The following is a 21,023-nucleotide window of genomic DNA, read 5'->3' as shown; positions in this document are numbered from 1 at the left end:
GGTTTGTCCTTGTTGCTTTAATGAGACAGATATAACACGGGCTCGCTCTCCCTCGTGAACACAGCTGCACAAATCTGTCCAACACAACACTGTCAATGTCAGAGACCCAACTTAAAAAGTTATTAGCAAGCATGTAAGGAGCCTAGGAGCGTAGCTAATAAGGAGAGCTAAGTTAATGTTAGAAAACATCTGGGTTTTTGAGGCTAGCACGCTGTATATAGCTGGTACTCACTGTCGACTGTTGAATATAGTAATCAGTCATTTTCAATCTGCACTGCTTGGAAAGGAAATGATCCTTCTGTCTGAAATTAATAACACGTTGACCTTGGGAAGAACAAATAAGCTCTTTACTGAATTGTTAATTTATAGGAAGAAAATATTCAGTTGCTGTTAGATAACACAGCCAGAAATTCTGAATACAGTCATGTCATCAAAACCTTTAAACTTCTAACAGCTGATTATAATTTACGACCAAACACCTATGTAATGGCATCGCCATTGCAGCATAAGGTTATAGCTACCTGATATATTCTGATCATCCATGGCGATACAATAACATTTTACAAGTCATACACTGCTGACTGTTGTTGGTGTGTTGTTTAGGCATGGTGGAGCTGGTGCCGTCCTCCGACACGCTGAGAAAGATCCAGGTGGAGTACGGCGTTACCGGATCCTTTAAGGATAAACCGCTGGCAGAGTGGCTCCGCAAGTACAATCCTGCTGAGGATGAGTATGAGAAGGTAAAAAACAGCAAGCAACAGCTGTGCCACTACCCCTCAGAGCCCACAGTTGACGTGTGTGTCGCACAAAGTAATTTACTGAGCTGCTTATGTGGTAAACTAGCGGGGGAAATTTAACTTTGACACTTTGATTTGGAACACACTCTTGAAGTTTGTACTCTTGAAGTTTATAGCAGTCGTAGAACTTTCTGACCTTTGCCACCACTTTTTCCTCTTTTTAGGCATCAGAAAACTTCATCTACTCATGTGCAGGATGCTGTGTGGCAACCTACGTACTGGGGATCTGTGATCGCCATAATGACAATATTATGCTGCGCTCCACTGGTCACATGTTCCACATTGACTTTGGCAAGTTCCTGGGCCATGCCCAGATGTTTGGCAGCTTCAAAAGGTGACTATCAGATATGCTGTTTAGGGTGTGTTTATCTGTATGCATATGTGCAAGGGCTTAGTCAGATAAAACATGCTTTGGTGTGCTATCAGGGTTGAAAGGTTCTTTCCAGAAGGGTGTATCAGGATGTTTGTACTACCAGGTAGTTATCAGAAAATAGGTGAAAGGCCATGCACCAGCTGATTTCAGTGGGGAATGCTATGAGATCATAGATGCTTAAGTGTGTCCTGGTTGTAGTGTACGCTAAAGTGTTACTATTGACCATCAGAGGAAATAATTTAGTGAAGACACATGTATCGTTTTGATGTCATAACATGTACTCATCTTAAGGTAAGTTGATCAGCAGTCTCTTAAAAGTTATAAGAGCTGCTGTTTCTACACAGAAAGTTTAATGACCTGGTTCATAGCTCACACACTGCACTCATTCCCAGCTGGGATCTGTTCAGGTGGGCTGCCCTGAAACAACAGTCTTCTATTATTGGCCTCTGAGCAGCTTCACTGAAGTACTTGGAGGCTTTGTAGTAACTTGTGTAAGAGTGCCTTTGTGGTAGTTTCAGGGTTGGAGGGAAGGAAAGTTATTCACTTTCCAGATATTCATGGATTTAAAACCATTAACCCTTTTTTATAACTTCTTGGCTAACCCTCCTCAGAACCTGAATTTAAATATTCTTTCCTCCCCTCCTTCTTTCCCATTAGGGACAGAGCTCCGTTCGTTCTGACCTCTGACATGGCGTATGTCATCAACGGAGGCGAGCGTCCCACCAGTCGTTTCCAGCTGTTTGTAGACTTGTGTTGCCAGGCCTACAACCTCATCCGCAAGCACTCCGGGCTTTTCCTCAACCTGTTGTCACTGGTGAGACAGAACACACACACATAAACCATACAATAATATTTAATAATAATAATAATAATAATAATAATAATAATCTTTATTTGTAGAGCACTTTTCAAAAACAAGTTACAAAGTGCTTTAACAAGTATAAAGACAATAATACCCCCAAAACAATAATACAAGATAAAAGCAAGAAAACATTGAAAAGACTAAAATACACATTTAAGATAAATATAAAATAAGTAAAATAGAATAAAATAAAGTCAAATAAGATCGGAAAGGCTCTCCTATAAAAGTATGTTTTAAGAAGGGACTTAAGAGTTCACTGACTCAGCCTACCTGATTTCCTCGGGCAGGCTGTTCCAGATACTCGGGGCCCTGACAGCAAATGCTCTGTCCCCTTTAGTTTTCCATCCAGGCGTGATGAGATGAAGGCGTGTAAAATGGTCTCGGTGTCCTTAAAAGTTAACATACACACATGTATGCGCACACAGCATAGATACATAAACACACCAGTTATGTATACACACATACATGACAGAAAGAAATGCAGCACAATTGGTCACATGGGTGTTTTCATTAAGTTGACGTTTTTTCATTGTTGTTAATATGGTTGTAGTTCTGGCTACAGATGCTGAAACCAGCAACTGCGGGGCATTTTATCTTTTAAAAAAAGTCTAATATGATCAACAAACAGAATAGTTGCCGATTAATTTTATGTCAATCAACTTGCTGATTAATTGACTAGACGTTGCAGCTCTAGTTGTAGTGCAGTTGCTTTAGTTGCTTGTTCTTGCATCTTGGAACTGATTTGTTGTCTTACTGCATTATTTGACATTCAGATTTTTTTCCTACAGCCTTTTTAGTAGTTTGGCCTGCTTTTTAAAGCGTCCTCCTTGTTAAGCTGAACAATTTTCTTTTGCACCTGCATGAGCCAGAAAATGAGATATGCAAACCAAGCAGTTATATAATGAATCACTGCTTCACTGTTGTCCTGGAAATGTCTCTTTGGAGAATATGCTGTAGTAAATGGCTTCTTGATGTTTCTAATGAGGGTTGCTGCTGTTTGTTGTATTTCTAAAGGGGCAAGTGTAGTTGTATCACCTTTCACACAACACAACAGGCAATTCAGAGGGCTTAATTAAATAAATTTAAACGTTAGTGTAGCTAATGTCACATTGACTTTTAGTAACATTATTGGCATTATTGTGAACTGGTAGCTCCATCCATCAAAATGCTCGACAGCTCGAAAACCAAAAAAATAAATGATAAATAAGTACTTTTATGACCTCATCATACTGTGTTTAGTGCTATTAACATCTTTCATATGTTCTTTCATATGAATGTAGACTATATTGAAGTCCTAATGCTATTGCTATATGTTGTGTATATATAGATACAAAATGAAATCTACTAAACTACTTTGGAAATTAATAACCCAAAAATGTGTTTAAACTTGTGTGTTCATCTCTTCTCATGGTGTGTATTTGTGATATAGATGACGTCCTCAGGCCTCCCAGAGCTGACAGGCTCTCAGGATCTGAAGTATGTGTTTGATGCCCTGCAGCCACACAACACAGACGCTGAGGCAACTATCTTCTTCACCAGGTAAATGCATTAACTTCTGTTCTCCCAGCTCTGAGTGTTAAATGTAATTTCACCTATTACACAACCTCAAAATTGGAAACATCACAAGAAATGACTAGGCCTAAAGTATTCAGAATATGTATATGTGCACAGCTGCACTTTTGTCCAGAGCTGTTATTTTGAATTCAAAGTCGTTTGTGTATTTGTTGCTGCTACAAACTCAAATTCCACCAGGTGGTAGTAAAGGAATAGGAAGGAACAGAACAGCTGCCGTCTCACATTACAAAATAACAATATAACAAAAACTCCTCCGACACACTAGAAACATTATCAGGTAAACCTTGTTTTTGTAAGACTAGGTTACATTTTAACTAAGTTTGTAGACAAAAGAAATGTGCTTTGTGAAAACTTTGTGTAACAGCTTTAGGTCAAAGAAAAAGAAAAAACAGCATATTGATTAACATTTCACCTTCTATCTATCTCTGGCTCCGATTTCTCCCGTATTTTTTCTTTACACCCCTCTATTCCCCCTCCTCTCCAGGCTGATAGAGTCCAGTCTAGGCAGCGTGGCCACCAAGTTCAACTTCTTCATCCACAACCTTGCCCAGCTACGATTCTCTGGTTTGCCAGCCAATGACGAGCCCATCCTGTCTTTCTCCCCCAAGACTTACACTCTGAAACAGGAGGGCCGCATAATACACGCCTCCATCTATTCCTTCCAGAAGAGATACAACCCCGACAAGCACTATGTGAGTTTCATTATGTCACGTTTGTCTTAAAATTATTTACTTTTCTGTGTTCCGTCACAATCTCTGGATGTAAACTGGTAAAGTAATGACACATGACTGCATGGCTCTGTCCCTTCTCTGCAGACGTACGTGGTGAGGATCATGAGGGATGGTCAGAATGAGCCGCAGTTTGTCTTCCGCACTTTTGATGAGTTTCAGGAGCTTCACAACAAACTCACCATCCTCTTCCCCCTCTGGAAGCTGCCGGGGTAAGACATTACCTCTGCTGTGACTCTCAGCCTGTTAATTACTGATCTAATTTCCTTAATAGGAAATTGTGAAACTGTACTTTTCTTTATTGACAATATCAGGGCTTGGCACAGTGTGTTTAGCAAGTTACTTGGCATGTTTTGGGGAGAGAGAGAGAACAGCTTCTGGATTAATATCCCTGTACTACAAGCCCACTTTCACCCACTTAACTTTACCTCTATGATCTTGTGACGCTACCTTAGTACAGTAACACTGAGGAGCATTACACCAGATTTTGTAGAACAGTATCTGTAACTTGTCTCTCTTATCTCTAGTTTCCCTAACAAAATGGTGCTCGGTCGCACTCACATCAAAGAAGTGGCAGCCAAGAGGAAGCTGGAGCTCAACAACTATGTCCACAACCTGATGAGAAGCTCCACAGAGGTCACCCAGGTACACATGCAAATGCTCAGTACTCGCTACACCCAGTGGGACAGTGTTAGTAATTTGTACCAGTCAATGAAGTAATCTCATGTCCTTATTTTCTAGTGTGACCTGATCTACACCTTCTTTCATCCAATTGCACGGGATGATAAGACCGAAGGTTTAGATGCCTCGCCGAAAGTGCCAGGTACATACCTGCATTTTTCATTTCCATTCTTCGAGTAGTTGTCATACTTTCACAGTATGACAAATACTGTGAGTATGCCACAGGGAGATGATTACTGAAACAATTAAGTTTATTATGTTCATTATAATTTTAGTTATTTGTTGGGTTATAAACACTGTCTACCCAAGAGAAAAGGCTTCATTGACGTTCATTTAAAAAGGTGTGTATCCTTGTGGTAACATTTTCATCAATATGATGTGTTGTATCTGACTGTTGCAGAGCCTCCATTGAGTCCCACTTCTGGTCGGGTGGAAGGAGAAGTGAAGCTCTCAATCTCTTACAGGAACAGCACTCTCTTCATCATGGTCATGCACATCAGAGATCTGGTAAACACAGCGATGATTTAATACATATCCCGAGATGCTGCTTTGACAGTTAGCTGTGCTGTTTCATTCTTATTTTGTTTATTTATCTGCTGCTAATAATTCATCTGCTCCCCTTCAGGTTTCTGAAGATGGAACCGATCCTAACCCATATGTGAAAACCTACCTGCTTCCAGATCCACACAAGACTTCCAAACGCAAGACAAAGATCTCAAGGAAAACCAGGAACCCTACTTTCAATGAGATGGTTAGGAAATATAAGAAAATATAACATTTATATATTAAGCGTATATATTCCTGAACTCAAGAGCCTTGGTTTTGGTTTCATAAAGGTTTTCTTTTGATAAGAACATTGTGTTAACTGGTTCATTCATGGCCATCAGTCAGAACAGACACTTTATTCACTTTTCCCTCATCTCCCTCCGCAGCTGGTGTACAGTGGCTACAGCAAGGAAACCTTGGGCCTGCGGGAACTTCAACTGAGCGTGCTCAGTGCAGAGTCGCTGCGTGAGAACTACTTTCTGGGCGGCATCACGCTCAGACTCAAAGACTTTGACCTCAGCAAGGAAACGGTCAAGTGGTACAAACTTACGGCCGTCCCCTACTTCTAACCCCCACCTGCCTCTCCCGAAGCCGGGAACAACTCCACCTCTCCAGACAAAAGCTGCATTCACATCATATGGGAAAGTTGGCATATATGGCCTTACTTGAAAATACTAGTCACCTGGGTTTTAAGTTCATAAAAATAATGCTTCAGAATTTGGGGTCTGGAGATGAACGCTCATTTTTTTTGAAGGATAAGCAGTGATATTTTCCTTTTAAATCTATCAAACTAAATGGACTATTTCTTGTTGTAATTTGTGTTCTTAACACGTCATGGCAGGGTACAGCTGTGCTCGTTGCAGAAAAACATGGATCACTAAGTACATATGTGTTGAACAACTGATCAGTAATGACCTCCTTCTACAGAATTTCATCATTCTTACAGCTTAAATAAGGTTGAACAGCTCCAAGTCAGTGCTTATAATGATCGTGATGCTTTGGTGGTTGTTCCCATATGACATGAATGCAGATTTAAAGACGCACCCTCAAAGTGTGACCGAACAGGCCAATTCACAAACCCTCAAAGGGGAGCCTGCTCTCCATTCTTGACTATTTTTCTCTTTCCCTCTTTAACTAATCAAGATTGTTTCTGTGACAAACAATCGCCACTTATTTTGTCTCTCTTTTTCCTAAACTATAACGAAGAGCTGTATTGTTTTGTACATTTTTGATATTAGAGGACCAAAACGGCTTACTTCCAGAAGAGTATATATAGATTGACACATTTATTTTTTAAGGAATAGAAAGGGGGCTCATTTTTACATTTTCCTTGTTTATTTTCTATATAGAGAAATAGGAGGCGTTGGGGTTTCCTGCTTTGCAGCAGACATTTCTGGGTAGAGTAGTCTAACACACCAGATTCCAGGAAATCAACAGTGACCTTATGATTCCCCAAGAATGTGCCAAAAGTAATGAGAAGGACGGCAAATCAAACCACTCTCCTGAGAAGGGTGCTGAACAGGGTGCCTTTGTTTGTGCTCACAATCTCTTTAATTCTCAACTTGGCCTTATTGCTATATATATTTTATTAACAATCTGATAAGTCGTTATTAAAGAAAAATCTATATTCTGTAAAGCTATATCAGTAGTTCTTCCAGAGCGCAGGTCTGGTGCCGGCATGGCACCAAAAAGGTGCTGCCACTAAATGCACACTACCAGGTCTTTCTCTCATGGTATTACTTGACTATTTTCACACAGCACACCTTAAAGGGGAACTTTTATCATAAGCTTTGGAACATGCTCAGAGGTCATGGTTGCCCGCAGACGCTGATCATAAGTCAGTTTCCTTAAGGTGATTTAAAACCACAATTCAGACTTCTCAATATGCAGTTTAGGGACTGAGTTACAACTGGAGTCTGGATGTGAGGCTTTATCAGCTCAGGCAGCAATACCACACTCACTCCCAGTGCTGAATAGTGGTGTAATGACGCCGTGATAAGTAACTGAATAAAAACTTAACCTAACTTAAACTGCCAGTGAAGTCCAGATCCAGCCAGGTTTTATGATATTTAAGTGAGAGAACATTCTGAATGTTTAGGGAATGTAAGGAAAACTGAACACACATCAGCGATGAAAAGCCAACTTTATCTTTAAACATCGTCACAAAAAGGGAACAAGATCCTGAGCAAGAGATTAGCTGCTTTCCTCTCCACTTGCTAACTATAAATCTAAAGTTGTTGTTAATGTTTAATAAAGAAATTAAGATGAATTTATCTGAAAAGGTTTTTTAAGAGAAGCTCTGCAAGACATTTGTGATCAATGAGCAACACTCAACGCTATGAATATTAGTGACTCACTCTTTTAGTGACTGTACAAAGAAAGCAAGCAGAGTTTGTATTAACATGGCCAGTTATTTATTCTTAATTGGTGACCTGTAACCCGAATGGATCAGTGTGTACTGTAATCCCTCTTTCCTAAAGCAAATTAAATGTTTTTGGAACAAATACGATGTGATGCTTTTTGTTTCTGTTGTATAAAATGTGCTGGGTGTGTAGTTGAATTGCATGAAATACAGACACACAGCATTGGCCATCTTACATTGTGTTAAGTTATTTTACTCTGTTTTTACCCAAAGAGTAACGGATTTTGTAAGGTTTATATTCAATCAAACCAGTTACATGGTATAATTACAGTTGGCTAATGATTATCTCCATTAATGCAGGTGTGACTTTGGCTAGTTCAAGGCTACTGTAATTGTATTTTATGGACAATTCCTCATCTGCATTAAGCGGAACAGTCACCATCTACACACATTAGAAGCAATCTAGGATTCAGTGTCTTGCCCCAGGGACATTTGACATGTGGACAGGTGGAGCTGGAGATCGAACAACCAACCTCTCTACCACCTTTGGTACTGCTGCTCTCATTCATGCATGAAATAGAAACCTTGCTATTGTAAATAGATTGCATGGTATCTGAAACTCACTCAGTAAAGAAAATACATATAACCTTGAGCCAGAGACTTTACCCAGCAGTGGTACACAGGAGCACTGCTGGCCACATGTTCATCGTGAGGTTAGTGATCTTATTAGATTGTCAAGTGATGTGCATAAATAAGCACAGTATAATTGATGGGGGGCTTAAAGAAAATATTTTGACATAGAACCTTTCCAATAGACAGAACCTCAAGACCAAACAAAAGGGCTCTCTTAAAACCCATACGATGTAGGTTAATATTTTAAAATGTTGCATCCCCAAACAAGGAGTCTAATTAACTTGGGGTCAATAATCTATAATCCTTGTTTTCAGCAGCATTGTTTTCTTTTTACTGTAGAATGAGGTTGTTGACAAAGTTTTAACTAAATTCATAATAATCTGAAATATGTACGGTTAAACACGGATTGGGGAGTAATATTCAGTTAATCTTGGTGACCGTGAGTAAAAGTTATCTACATTTTTTTTTTACAGGTTTACAAGGTAATTTATTTATCAGTATCCAAGACAAGGTTTTATAATGAAAAGAACGTTTGTAGTCCCTTCATGCTACACTCACAGAACTTAACAGATAATTAAATGTGTATGAAAATATGGTAAAATTTTATTAAACGGTTATTGTACACTTACTTTTATAAATATGTAGTAAAACATTAGAAAACAGAAAAGCTGCCACTCTCCCTACATGACAAAATACAATCGTTAATCATTTATGTATTTTCTTAGTTTTTTTTTGAAGACGTTACGAGGGAACATATTTGGTTTAAAACAGGTTTATTATAACCATTTCTCTTGAACGCGTTAGGCAACGCCAACAAAGCTCTTCTCTGCGTCACTGCGTCATTTCCGACGCAGGCGCAAAATACCATTTTCTGTCGCGTGTGCGGCCTCTCTTCCTCCACCGCCATCATGGGTCGCATGCACGCTCCCGGGTGAGCTCTCTTTTTATGATTTAAAGTTAGAATTTTATGTTGGTGGATCGGTTTTGATGGCAACACGTAGCTTGTGAACATGTTATGGTTGGCTGAGGAGCAAATCGAGCTCTTTAATTCAACCTAGAAGCGAGAAAATAACTTAAAACATGCGCACCCTCAAAATCGACACCTATCTCCAGCTAGCTAGCATGGACGTTAGCAGACGGCACCAGTGGCTCGCCACGATTTTCCTGCTTGACTGTAGCGTCCAGGTTAGACAGTTAAATGTTACACATTCACATAGAAATGCAGGATTTTCCGTGCTGTTGACTAAGGAGTTAAACCCTCGTAACGTAAGAGCTTGGCGTTACGTTTTACAACCAGTAACAGCGCTAATACGAGCATGAAGCTAGCGTTAGCCGGCCCATCAACCCTCATTCAACGTTAATGTCAAGATTTGCACGTGCTAGAAATTAGTTGCTTTCATGTAGTGTTTGCTTTCACATTTCTGTCCAACTAAGTCTAATTAGTCGCATATCTTCTTTCTCTTTTACAGAAAGGGCTTGTCCCAGTCAGCTCTGCCTTACAGGCGCAGTGTTCCCACTGTGAGTATACAGAAATGTGTCTCGCACAATGACAGTCGCTTAACTACTTTATGTACCGAGTTGGTAATCATTTAAACATTACTTGCAGTGGCTGAAGCTCACATCTGATGATGTCAAAGAGCAGATCTTCAAGCTGGCCAAAAAGGGTCTGACCCCCTCTCAGATTGGTAAGTTGTTTTATGAGATACTCTGGGTCTAGAAATTAACTTAAGTATTGTGTGTTGTTTTTGCTTAAGCAGAATAGTAAATATAACTACTTAAAACACGCCTATCGTGGACGCCAACTGTACAGGATGCAGTCGTCTCCAGCAGTACATATGGCTGTATAAAATATTTAGTTCGTGTAGCATTGGCTGACTAAGATTTTTTTTTTTTTATTCATACATTGTCACCTGATAAATTGGCCAAAAAAATTACGGTATAATGGTTTTCTTGTAAACAAATTAACCAGAAATTTGACTGTTTAAACACTTGAGCAGTTTTGTGGAAGTATTTTACTAGCTAGCTTTAGTGTTAAAACCCAGTTTAGCAGTGCTGTTTAGACATAACACTGTCTGGTCAGAAATCTGTCCACCAAATGAATAGAAAACAATGGGTGTTTTGCATTAAACATGGGCTGCCTAGCAACATCTTTATTTACTGTTAACGTGTCTACCATTTTTGATTGCTTTTGTATTACTGTATATTGTCTGCTACAGAGAAGGGAGTTAAAAACTTAATTTCACTTTACAACCTGTTGTAATGTGACAAATAAACCTACCTTGTAACATTATTTTAGGCAGAACTTTTTAGTGTTGTGATTTTATACAATTGCAACCTATCAAGGAGTAAAGTTGGGAATCTCTAAGAAACAAACTGAATAAGGTGTGTGTGTGTGTGTGTGTATATATATATATATATATATATATATATATATATATATATATATATATATATATATATATATATATATATATATATATATATATATATATATAAAAAAAAAAATAATCTCTTCCCTGTAATTATTTTCATTCCCTCCTTTATTTAAAATTGGATGTGGTAGAGCTACAAGCATTTGAACTGTGGCCAGCACTACAGGCCCAACTAGAATCAAAATCCCATCAGAAACTCAACATGTCAGAAAAATGGTCCTATCAGTGCTGCGTACTGAGATGTATTAGTTATTGGGCCTAAGACATAAGCTTTTTGATAAACATACAGAAACTCATTCATGAAGTATGTTTTGAAGAACTTGGTGTCTTAAAAAAAAAAAAAAGTTTGATCTGATCCCATGCTCATGGCTTTTTGTATCTGTTTTAAAGAAACTCTTTTTAGCATGGCACCGTCTCGATATCATTGTCATATCTTTAACATTATGTTAGCAAATGTGGCTTGTCAGAAATCAGTTGGGTTAGTTAAGATGGAGACAGTAGATGATGATCCAAGTATAGCTACTGCCTCTGTCATTTGTTGAACTTTTATTTTGTCATAAAGGCTGACAGATGCATAAAGCAAACTGTTTACAAGCAACATACAGTGTCCTAGTTTCAAGCCTGTTTGTCACCTTTTGTAGGTGTGATTCTGAGGGACTCCCATGGTGTGGCCCAGGTACGTTTTGTCACTGGCAACAAGATCCTGAGGATCCTGAAGTCCAAGGGTCTGGCCCCTGACCTGCCCGAGGATCTCTATCACCTCATCAAGAAGGCTGTGGCAGTCAGGAAGCATCTGGAGAGGAACAGAAAGGTATAACAAGACTAGGCCCTGGGTGAAATATTGAGACCATTAATGGTGTTCATGTTAAACCAGTTTTAGAGCGGCATCTGATGTAGCTTCCTGCTGTTACCTGAAGGTTTTGAAAGTGAGATTTTATTGTCAATGCAACACTGTGTACTGTGAGTTGTTTTGATCTGAATGTCCACCTTTTGTGCACCTCTGAGTTAGTAGGTTACAAAGACATGTACTGTAATGTGCAAGTGCCACCAAATGTTTTGCAAACAGGCTGTTTTGAATTTATTTAAATTGACTAGACTGTAAAATCTCAGAAATCCAGTCATAAATTTAGCTTTTGTCTTTTAGTATTAAAGTAAAATGTTCAGGGAATGACATACTAACGAAACCAGATGATGGTGGCATAGGTAATAATTGGGGTTTACATGGGTGGATGCACATATTCAGTAATTAAAATTTTGTTAGACCTCCATTTCCATAACATTTTATTACTGTTCTTGCAGGACAAGGATGCCAAGTTCCGCCTGATTCTCATTGAGAGCAGGATCCACAGGCTGGCCCGTTACTACAAGACCAAGAGAGTACTGGCCCCCAACTGGAAGTAGTACGTATTTTCTGCTTTGGGAATCTTTTTTTTTTTTTTTTTTTGTTATATTTAGGTTGGAAAAAGAATATTGGCCACCAGCCAAATGCTAGTTGTTCTTGTCTGTTTAAAGATAATTTTGTCAACACTTTAAAACCTTTTTTTTTTTTTTTTTAAGAAAAATGTTGACAAAGTTAAACCCGATCGTGTCATTGAGTTGTTACAACCTGTTCCATGTGGGCCTATATGCAAGAATAGATGCACAAATCATTGTCCTGCTCTTCCATTTATTGAGAGTTGTGATATTTCTGTTGTGCTAGAAAAAAACTGGAGGTAAATTAGCAGATTGGCTACTTGGTGCCACCTCTGCCAGTCCCCTTCACACAAAGAAATTATACTTTTTGTTTTCCACTATTTTACATTTTAGTCATTGGACTAAATATTTTGGGTCAATATACTCAGAGCAACATATATAGATTGTTGGTTACAGTGATTTATAATAGTAGAAACCGTTCATTTTCATTCACGTGATATTTATTTTCCTAGCCACATAAATCAGTCCTACAATACTGTGATGCTAATTTTGAGTTCTCCTAATGTTTTTCTCTTTCTGTTTACAGTGAGTCCTCTACAGCTTCTGCTCTGGTGGCATAAACTACACTTTTTGGATTAATAAAACGATTTAAATTGGATTTTGTTGTGTTGTCTTGATTACTAAGTGTTTCACAGGTCTTGTGTTTAAATTATATAATGTAGTTTGTTTTTTTAATTTGGTAAACCATTAGTTTTGGCTTAATGATAGCTTGGACATCGCCTGTATATGGGAATATAAACTTTAAGAAAATAATTGTGGGACAATGAAAATGAAACGCCAGACTTTAAATTACATTTTAATTTTGATTCTGAGAACTTCCTACCGTTTCTTTATCATCCTAATTTCGCTTTTTGACCCTTATTTTTCACGTAATGAACGTGAGGCTATAAAAAGGGCTTTCCTAGTAGTTGAGGAAATTACGGGCACTTTCCATGCGTCAGAAGTTACGTAATTGGAGGGCGGGGTTTGTTACGTGAGGGGCGGGAGGTTTGATGGTTGACAGCCGCTGTGTCCAATCAGAGTGCCGCTTCATGTTAAGGTTGTTTCGTATAAGGGACTGTTGCAATTCCGAGACACTCATCTGCACTACAACGAAGACAACAACACACGACAGAGAAACATGGAGAAAATACCTGAGAACGTTTGACGAAGGAGATCAAAAAATGGCACAAACTTGCCGGAAAATGAAGCGACAGCACATCGACGCATATCTGTCACTGACAAATACGCGAAATCTGTTGGTTTTCGACGAGGAATACCAGAATACGTGAGGGATTTTCTTAATATTACCAACACAATCCGAGGAGAGGAGGGAAAAATGGCTACGGTTGTTGGTCCCGAGAAGGGTTCTGAACGGACGGCGATGGAGAGGTTCGGTAACGGCGGGATGGCGCTTCTGCCTTGGACTAAACAGATGCTCACCGTACTGTGGGAGCAGCTTCGGTTGCTGGTTCAAGTCATATACTACACTTTCGTGTCAGGTAAGAATAAAGTAAAACGTGTTAGTTTGCTGGTCTGGTTTTGTTTATTTGCTTTTTAACGTTAGCCGTTGTGACTTGTTTACGGTTAACGTTACAGACATATGTGTCAATGGGGACATGTCCCCACCACTTTTTGAAATGGCTGATTTTGTCCCGACCACTTCTTTAAAGCATAATTTGTTAAAAAAAAAAAACCTTCTGAAATATAGCTTGCAGTTAAATCACAAATGACGTTAGAAACAATGTGCATTGTTCAAAAAAGGAACTTAAGCTTAAAAAATCAACAACAACAAGCTACTGGTTATAAAATGACCCAAAAATGACATTTAACAACTTCTTGACACTGTTTCTTTTTGGCCAAGTTTTCCGTACTACCTATATCTCTGCATTGAGGATATCTTTAAAACAATATTTAAGGATCTTTTCGTCACGTTCTCGTGAACATAATATCGCGTATGGTGATGTCTGAAGTGTCTCTTCACACCCCTAATCTGAGCCCCTATGTCCCCACCACTTTTCAACACAAAGTGACGCCCTTGGTTACAGAGACTGTTGAGTCGCTGTACTTTTTTTATTAGTGTCTTTAACGACATACCCAAAATTCACAACTCCAACTCTATTATAACACTCCTTTTGAATAATATCGTTAAAGGTCAAAGTAGCTGTTCGATGTGCCCATTTATCTATTTTCAGACGAAGTACGTCCTAATCTAGTTATTGTTTGATACTTGATTTGCTATCACAGTAATATATACCCTGTGAAGTCCCTGTGGTATTCTATTGTGTATTTATATATTGTAGAATTGTTAGGATATATATATATATATAGTGACCAATTCTAATGTAAGAATTAACAGGTCAAAGCAAGTATGATGTCATGTTAACATGTATTAAAGTACACTTTTGGATTAACTAAAAATGAGACAAAGGTATTTCTGATTTCAAATGCCAATGTGATGATCATCAGTTTATGGGTATTGTATGTATTTATATCAAAGTGAACTTCTGATTGCAATTAGCTTTCTTTCCATATCACCCAGCCTTATGATGAGCCGTTAATCAAAAGACAGCTTTTTGCCTATTTAAAATAAGCAGCAAACAGAGAAGCAAACGCATTGTGTTGTTTTTTTAATATTGTTTTTTCATGTCACGATGACCTGGAATAGATCATAATTACGTATAATTCAACTCGTTCCCACTCTTAACACTTTTCTCCTACTTTTCCAGTTTTCCAGATGTTCAGGTTTGAGGTTCATGTGAGAATCACAGACGAGACAGGTCAGCACATCCAGCACATGAGCACAGCTTCCAACCCAACTGAATCCTTCCTGTTCACCTCGTTGTTTGACGGAGAAAACGGAGTGATGGTTGGCGGTTCGAATCCCCTCTCTAACTTCTGTGCTGAAGTCGGCGACCCTTTCGCTGGGAAATCCACCGCCGAGGCCCTGCTGTCCACACTGCGTGCTGACGACCTGTGCTGCGGACTAGTGGATGATTTTGTGTCCAGAACATCGGGCAAAGAAGACGGCATCTTTCTGGGACACCAATCCAGCTGGAAAATGGGCTTCCCTGGTGACTGGAACATCTTTGTATCAAGCAGCGAAAGCTCTAGTTCAAATGACGCCTGCAAACAGGATATTTCAATGGAAAAAGTTTTCAAACAGGACACTTCAGAAGAGGAGAGAAGCTCTCACTGGAGTAGCGAGGAAGATCAGAACGGAGTTGAATTTGACAGCGAGGAAAGTAAGGCGCTTTGGGAGTCTCTGTCAAAATCTAGTGATCCATACAACCCCTTCTTTTTCTCTGCTTGCATTTCAACAAACGCAAACATGGGGAAAAATAAAAGTGAAGCGAAGGACTGCAGTGATACTGACCTCATGTCAGTGAGCAAGGTCAGCGACGAGATGTTGGGGCCTCCAGGCCTGAATATCTGGGTTAATCGCTCTGACAGCGAGAGCAGTTGGAGCAGTTGGGCCAGTTCAGACGGTTCGAGCCCCGACATTGACAAGGAGGAGAGCGAGAGGCTCTTAGAGTTCTTCAGCAGTCCTGACCCCTACAATCCCATGTGCTTCACTGCGTGCACAGTCAGCAGCACGTTGCCTCAAACCACCACTACAGTCTCTAAACAACAGGCCTCACTTCCTGCCCCCTCCTCCAAGTCAGACACAGACACTGATGAGAAGGAGAATAGCTTTCCGCCTTCGTCTGAGGATGAAGAAGAGCAGCTGTGGAAATCTCTCAGCCTAAAGGACGACCCGTACCACCCTCTCAACTTTCAGGCCTGCCTCCAGAGCCCCCCAACAACAACAATCCAGTCTGGAAAAGGTCCCGATATCCTTGATGTTCACCACACAAATAATCTACCCGCGAAGGGCAAGAAATGTGAAAAAGAGTCAAAAACACCCCGAAAATCCAGAGCCACCAAGCCCCTTCTGCCAGAGAGGCAGTTAAAGCATCACTCCCATCTAGACAAAACACTGGTTCCCTGGAAAAGACTTGCACAAACACCTCAGCCACTGCCAGAGGAGACGAAGAAGAGCAAGGCCAGCACCACCCAAAAAAAGGTCATTGTCTAATAATATATTATGGTTAAACTGCCAGACAGGATTAGATGAAGCATTAAAACCCCATGTGGGGTTTGAAATACATATAGTCTACTCTGTAAATACTACAGAGTATTGATATGGGCTTTGATACATCAAGACAAAAGGTTAAATATGCCACCAACTATTCCTCTTTATTCCACTGTAGACTAAATACTTTAAAAGTAATATGAGCCAAGTCCAATCCAAATTTTTAAAAAGCACATTTAAAAACAACAGATGATCAAAGTACAGTTAAAAAAAAAAATAGCAAAGACCAGGTTAAAAGACAAAAGCACAATAACATAATAATAGTTATAAGACCATAAGCGGAAGAAACAAAAAATACAGTTGCCTTTAGGTAGATGATACTTTTCCCAGCTCATTTTCATTTGGTTCAAGTAGATACAGAGAGCATGTGATCCCTTATTTTAAGTTAACACTTTTAATATCAAGGCAGTGTCTTCTGCTGATTGTTGCACCTTCTTGAGAGACAGAATATCTAAGATAAATGTTATTTCTTGCCTCAGCAGACACAAACTTTACTGCACAGTGTGATCGGATGAGTTGTTGTTTGTTGTCGGTTAGCAACGCCACTGGTTGTCATGACTAAGCCAGTCATGTGACTCCCATGAGTCAGCAGGGAGTTTGACTTACTCATGAATTAAATGTAGTTGCAATAGAATTGCAAAGTAATTTTGAATACCTCGTGAATTAATGCCCTGTTACATCAAACTCAAAAAATAAAGGGTCAGGTAGAAAAATAAGTCAGTCATATTGTGATTACACGCCTGTCTAAAAACTCCCTGTTGGGGAAAATACATGGTCTTTAATGGGTATTTTTATTTTTTATTTGTATTGGTATTTAAGGTGTATAGGGTATCTATTTAGTGACTTGTATTTGAAGTTTAGATATCCATTAACTTGCATCAGTAGCAGGATATTCCCCTAAAAGAAGCACATAAACATCACATGGCCATCGGTATCGTTTGAACACAATATATTCAATTCCTTTCTTTTGGCTTTCAGGTGCGATTTTCTCCTCTTGTCCAAGTCCACGTCATGCGGACCTGGCTGTTTGCTCGACAGGCGTCTCGTAAAGGACACTGGGAAGAAATGGCGCGAGACCGGGACCGCTTCCGGAGGCGGATTCAGGACACAGAGCAGGCCATTGGCCACTGCTTCACTCAGCCCCACAGAGAAAGGATCCGGGCGTATCTGGATGGTGCCTTGAAGTAAATAAAAGTCTTGAACACTGAATGTTTTATTTCCTTTTTGGATGAGAACTTGTGATTGGTTGCAATGCAACAGTGATTTTGATTTAGGCCAATTAGAAATTTGATGTTAGGCCAACTTTAATGTTTGGTGTCAAGTTGAACAACCTTGTACCTCAAAAGGTTTTATACATTGTGACTGTTGCACTGACTGACACTTTCTCATATTAACCTCAGCATCAACGTGTGGAATGTTGTTTTTGTATGCCTTATATACTGACCTAGTAATGTAACTTATTTATGCCCTATGGAGCTTGTCATTTGATTTTTACCTCCCTTTTTTTGGACTGTTTTTATGTGTTTTTATATGTGTGAAAAAACTACAGTGGTGAATCTAGAAGTTAAAAGTAGATGATGATGATGATGATATCATAAGAAAGCTTTTGCTTTACAGTACAAAGTGTTGAAAAGATTAGTTTAAGCATGATGGGTAATATTCATTTATGGTGCAATTCTTGTGTTATTGTTAAATATTTTAGTTTTTGATATTTAAGTTTTGTCTTGTGTTTTCCTATTTGAAGTCACATCTTAGCTGCCTTTTAGCACTGAGCGTGCAGATGGATGTCTATTATTATATTGACTAGAAAGATTAAAACACTTTGTGCTGTGTGACTTACTCAGCTTCTCAAGGTAAAATCATGTAGCCGAAAATATGACAAAAAATCTTCTGTAGCAAATTTGCCATTTGGTGCTTTGTCAAATCAATAAAATTTGTTACACTGTCATTGTTCTCAGTTTTGGCTGTTTGGGCCTTGTGGCTCAAAGACAGGTGAGACACAGGAGTTGTAACTCATTCTACTTAACTAAAAGAAAAAGCCTAACATACAGACAGAATGTTTAATAACATAAACTGGTCATGCTTGTTTACGTAAATTACTTCTCCATCTGCCATTTCCTGATGTGACAGTGAAGTGGAGACAGTACACAATGTCCCAGAAATATGTAAACAACACACCCGAGGTCAGCTTTCTCAGTGGTTGTTTTTTTTTTAAATAGAAAGTACATGCAAAACTGCACGTATCAGCTGTGTCAGCCATTTGTGGGGACATTCTTGGGAAATGTCCTTACAAAGTGAAGAAATAGTGAGATAAAATAAATTCAAATGTTTTTAGAAAATCAAATGTTGCAGAAAGTTATTTTTTAATTCAATGGGGCTTTATCGGCATGGGAAACAGATGTTTATATTGACAAAACAAATGTGAAATAAAAATGTACATAAACATAAGAATTGTGATTTTATGTATTTTCTTTTATATGTGCGTCACAACCACAGTCTGGCTTCAGTTCCCAAAACAGCAGAAACATGCAGAACAGTGTTGCCTGTCAGGTGATCTGAAGAAAGATAATACAAGCAACACAACACAATGGAGCACGCTCAGCCTCACTATGTTCAAACAGAAGGTTTAAGCTTTCATTCAGTTTGGACACACCCAGTGTGTTCTGTCAGTGGGAGGTTTCCAACACACCTGTGTGTGACTTCTGCCTGTGGTGAGACTGCATAACCTGGTTGGCTTTTTTAGTATTTTATGCACACTGCCCCATACCTTACAAGTAAGCATTGATTTGGTGATTTAGCAAGATGCCAACTTTAAAACCTGGCTAATTTTGGATTGACACTATTTCAACACCATGTCAGTGGCTCCGCCTGTAGTTAGGACCCTGAAATGTAGTCATGTAGTTGGTGCTGTTCAAACAACAGTTATATTTTCTAGGATTTCAACAATATTTAGCCCAGTTTGAATCTGAATGTCTAGAAGTGTTATACCTACAAAAATACATAGTTGTGTACTGTTTCTTTTGCAGTTTTCATGTCTGCAGTGAGTAGAAATCATTAAAATTATTCTCTGTACATGTGTTATTGCTTTATTCATCCATCCTAACCCATCCTTGCCTCATTTTTAGGGCACCTTCATCGTTTACGTCTCGTGCTCTCTCTCTCTTTCCCTGTCCACACACACACACACTCAGAAGCTTATGATTTCCCTGTTGGGCTGTGAGTCTCCTGCAGACAGACTGCTGTAAGGCTGTCGTAAGACAAGGGTTAAAAACACCAAGTATGATGAAATGACTTTCCAGAGGACTGAAATCAATTAGCAGGTCTCCGATGCTCCTCCTGCACACATACACAGAGAGATGGTGCAAAGGTGAGCAATAGCTGACAGTGTTGCTGCATCAACCCAGCAGTGGATCTTTTGCTGATGTTGTCCCATCGCCCCTCCCTCCCACATGTGGTGAATGTTATCGATCTCCTGCTGGTCTTGCACACCGAAAAATTAAGCTTCTTTTGTTTAGGTTAGTGGTTCGAAATTGAGCCAAAAAATCTGAAAGACCCTTTCATTTTTTAAAAATATGTGAAAAGAGTTCAGTTTGGTTATGTTTTAATTTTAATTACCAGAAGCATTTTATAAATTCCACAGCAATATGGAGGGTGTATGTGGAACCCCTCGAGCTTTAAAAAACCTTGCAATGGTAAACTGGTTTTATTTAAAGTAAACTGAGAATACCTACATCCAATGTTGAACCAATCAATATAGCCCAGTCCAGAAAATAAAAATCAAGCCATGACAAAAAAGGAAATATCCAGAATTTAAAAGAAACACAAAAATGTATTATGTTTATTGTTTAAAAGATAAACATAATTTAAAAAAAATTGTGTGTGTGTGTGGGGGGGGGGGTAGTTTTCCCTCATTTGAACCAAAAGTCTTTGGATAGAAGGAGCGATTTTTGGCTTTATGGATACATTAGATACATGACTTTGATTTTTACTAGCTTTTTACAGGAGTATAAGCTAGTAACCTGACCTGGTGACATTAGCTGTGAGCTGAGAAGTGAAAAACAAACTCTAATATTTATTTTTCTTTGGTGTGTGAGGACGGGACGATGGGTGGTTGTATTTGTCTGTCTGATCTCCCTCTGTCTGCAATCCCTGTTTCTGATTTTGCTGTTAGTGAAAGCACCACATGGTGCTTTTATCCAGAGCTGGCTCACAGTGAGTGAGCAGCCGAAGGTTCAGAGTCCTGCTTAAGGGCACTTCAAAAGGACACAAATCAGAAGCGAATGAACATAATGTGAGTCCCAGTTAAAGGACGAGCACGCCACCTTCTCCTCAATTATCGCTCCTACTCTCCCCCTCCCCTTCTCCTTTTTGATACCACTCCTCTCTTTGTATCTTTGTCTCCATCTTCCTCCTCCTCATCCTCTCCCAGTATCATTAGCTCTGTGGC

General features: G+C 39.2%; 3 protein-coding genes and 1 non-coding gene across 6 annotated transcripts in view; all 4 read left to right on the top strand.

The window, feature by feature from the left end:
* pik3c2a (phosphatidylinositol-4-phosphate 3-kinase, catalytic subunit type 2 alpha) overlaps window positions 1-8,066 on the top strand; it is a 48,967-nt gene extending 40,901 nt beyond the window's left edge. For 2 of the 3 annotated variants that reach the window (XM_038705016.1, XM_038705018.1), the window contains 11 exons: window positions 604-740; window positions 962-1,131; window positions 1,828-1,984; window positions 3,462-3,571; window positions 4,092-4,299; window positions 4,423-4,547; window positions 4,863-4,980; window positions 5,077-5,158; window positions 5,417-5,523; window positions 5,642-5,767; window positions 5,949-6,131. In XM_038705016.1, coding sequence (XP_038560944.1) covers window positions 604-740; window positions 962-1,131; window positions 1,828-1,984; window positions 3,462-3,571; window positions 4,092-4,299; window positions 4,423-4,547; window positions 4,863-4,980; window positions 5,077-5,158; window positions 5,417-5,523; window positions 5,642-5,767; window positions 5,949-6,131 — 1,523 coding nt within the window. Of the gene's footprint in view, window positions 1-603; window positions 741-961; window positions 1,132-1,827; window positions 1,985-3,461; window positions 3,572-4,091; window positions 4,300-4,422; window positions 4,548-4,862; window positions 4,981-5,076; window positions 5,159-5,416; window positions 5,524-5,641; window positions 5,768-5,948 lie in introns of all 3 variants that reach the window. The other variant, XM_038705017.1, reaches the window with a different exon arrangement.
* A 1,321-nt stretch (window positions 8,067-9,387) lies between these two features.
* On the top strand, window positions 9,388-13,060 carry rps13 (ribosomal protein S13). The gene is made up of 6 exons (XM_038706926.1): window positions 9,388-9,488; window positions 10,027-10,075; window positions 10,164-10,242; window positions 11,631-11,800; window positions 12,289-12,389; window positions 12,989-13,060. The coding sequence occupies exons 1-6, from the start codon at window positions 9,466-9,468 to the stop codon at window positions 13,020-13,022; spliced, it is 456 nt and encodes a 151-aa protein (XP_038562854.1). The 5' UTR covers window positions 9,388-9,465; the 3' UTR covers window positions 13,023-13,060.
* LOC119894485 lies at window positions 12,627-12,757 on the top strand. Its single transcript, XR_005442946.1, has one exon. It is a non-coding gene; the product is annotated as a small nucleolar RNA SNORA19 (small nucleolar RNA).
* Window positions 13,061-13,524: 464 nt separating the features above from the next.
* On the top strand, window positions 13,525-18,524 carry ppp1r15b (protein phosphatase 1, regulatory subunit 15B). The gene is made up of 3 exons (XM_038705755.1): window positions 13,525-13,943; window positions 15,171-16,507; window positions 17,555-18,524. Exons 1-3 carry the CDS (start codon window positions 13,781-13,783, stop codon window positions 17,762-17,764), a joined length of 1,710 nt encoding a protein of 569 aa, XP_038561683.1. The 5' UTR covers window positions 13,525-13,780; the 3' UTR covers window positions 17,765-18,524.
* The last annotated feature ends 2,499 nt before the right edge of the window (window positions 18,525-21,023 follow it).

This window comes from Micropterus salmoides, unplaced genomic scaffold (genome assembly GCF_014851395.1).
Source record: "Micropterus salmoides isolate LMB-PRFRI ecotype aquatic unplaced genomic scaffold, ASM1485139v1 Ms_hic_scaffold_8, whole genome shotgun sequence".
Lineage (NCBI taxonomy): Eukaryota > Metazoa > Chordata > Actinopteri > Centrarchiformes > Centrarchidae > Micropterus > Micropterus salmoides.
Note: the sequence above shows the minus strand (reverse complement) of the source record. Positions and strands in the feature narration are given on the sequence as shown.

Bases quoted from the DNA above. Each gene is read 5' to 3' on its own strand.
- rps13 (XM_038706926.1), top strand. From the start codon at position 9,466: ATGGGTCGCATGCACGCTCCCGG. The intron at 10,243-11,630 runs GTAAGTTGTTTT...CACCTTTTGTAG, and splicing joins TCTGACCCCCTCTCAGATTG to GTGTGATTCTGAGGGACTCC. The intron at 11,801-12,288 runs GTATAACAAGAC...CTGTTCTTGCAG, and splicing joins ATCTGGAGAGGAACAGAAAG to GACAAGGATGCCAAGTTCCG.
- ppp1r15b (XM_038705755.1), top strand. From the start codon at position 13,781: ATGGCTACGGTTGTTGGTCCCGAGAAGGGTTCTGAACGGACGGCGATG. The intron at 13,944-15,170 runs GTAAGAATAAAG...CTACTTTTCCAG, and splicing joins ATACTACACTTTCGTGTCAG to TTTTCCAGATGTTCAGGTTT. The intron at 16,508-17,554 runs GTCATTGTCTAA...TTTGGCTTTCAG, and splicing joins CCAGCACCACCCAAAAAAAG to GTGCGATTTTCTCCTCTTGT.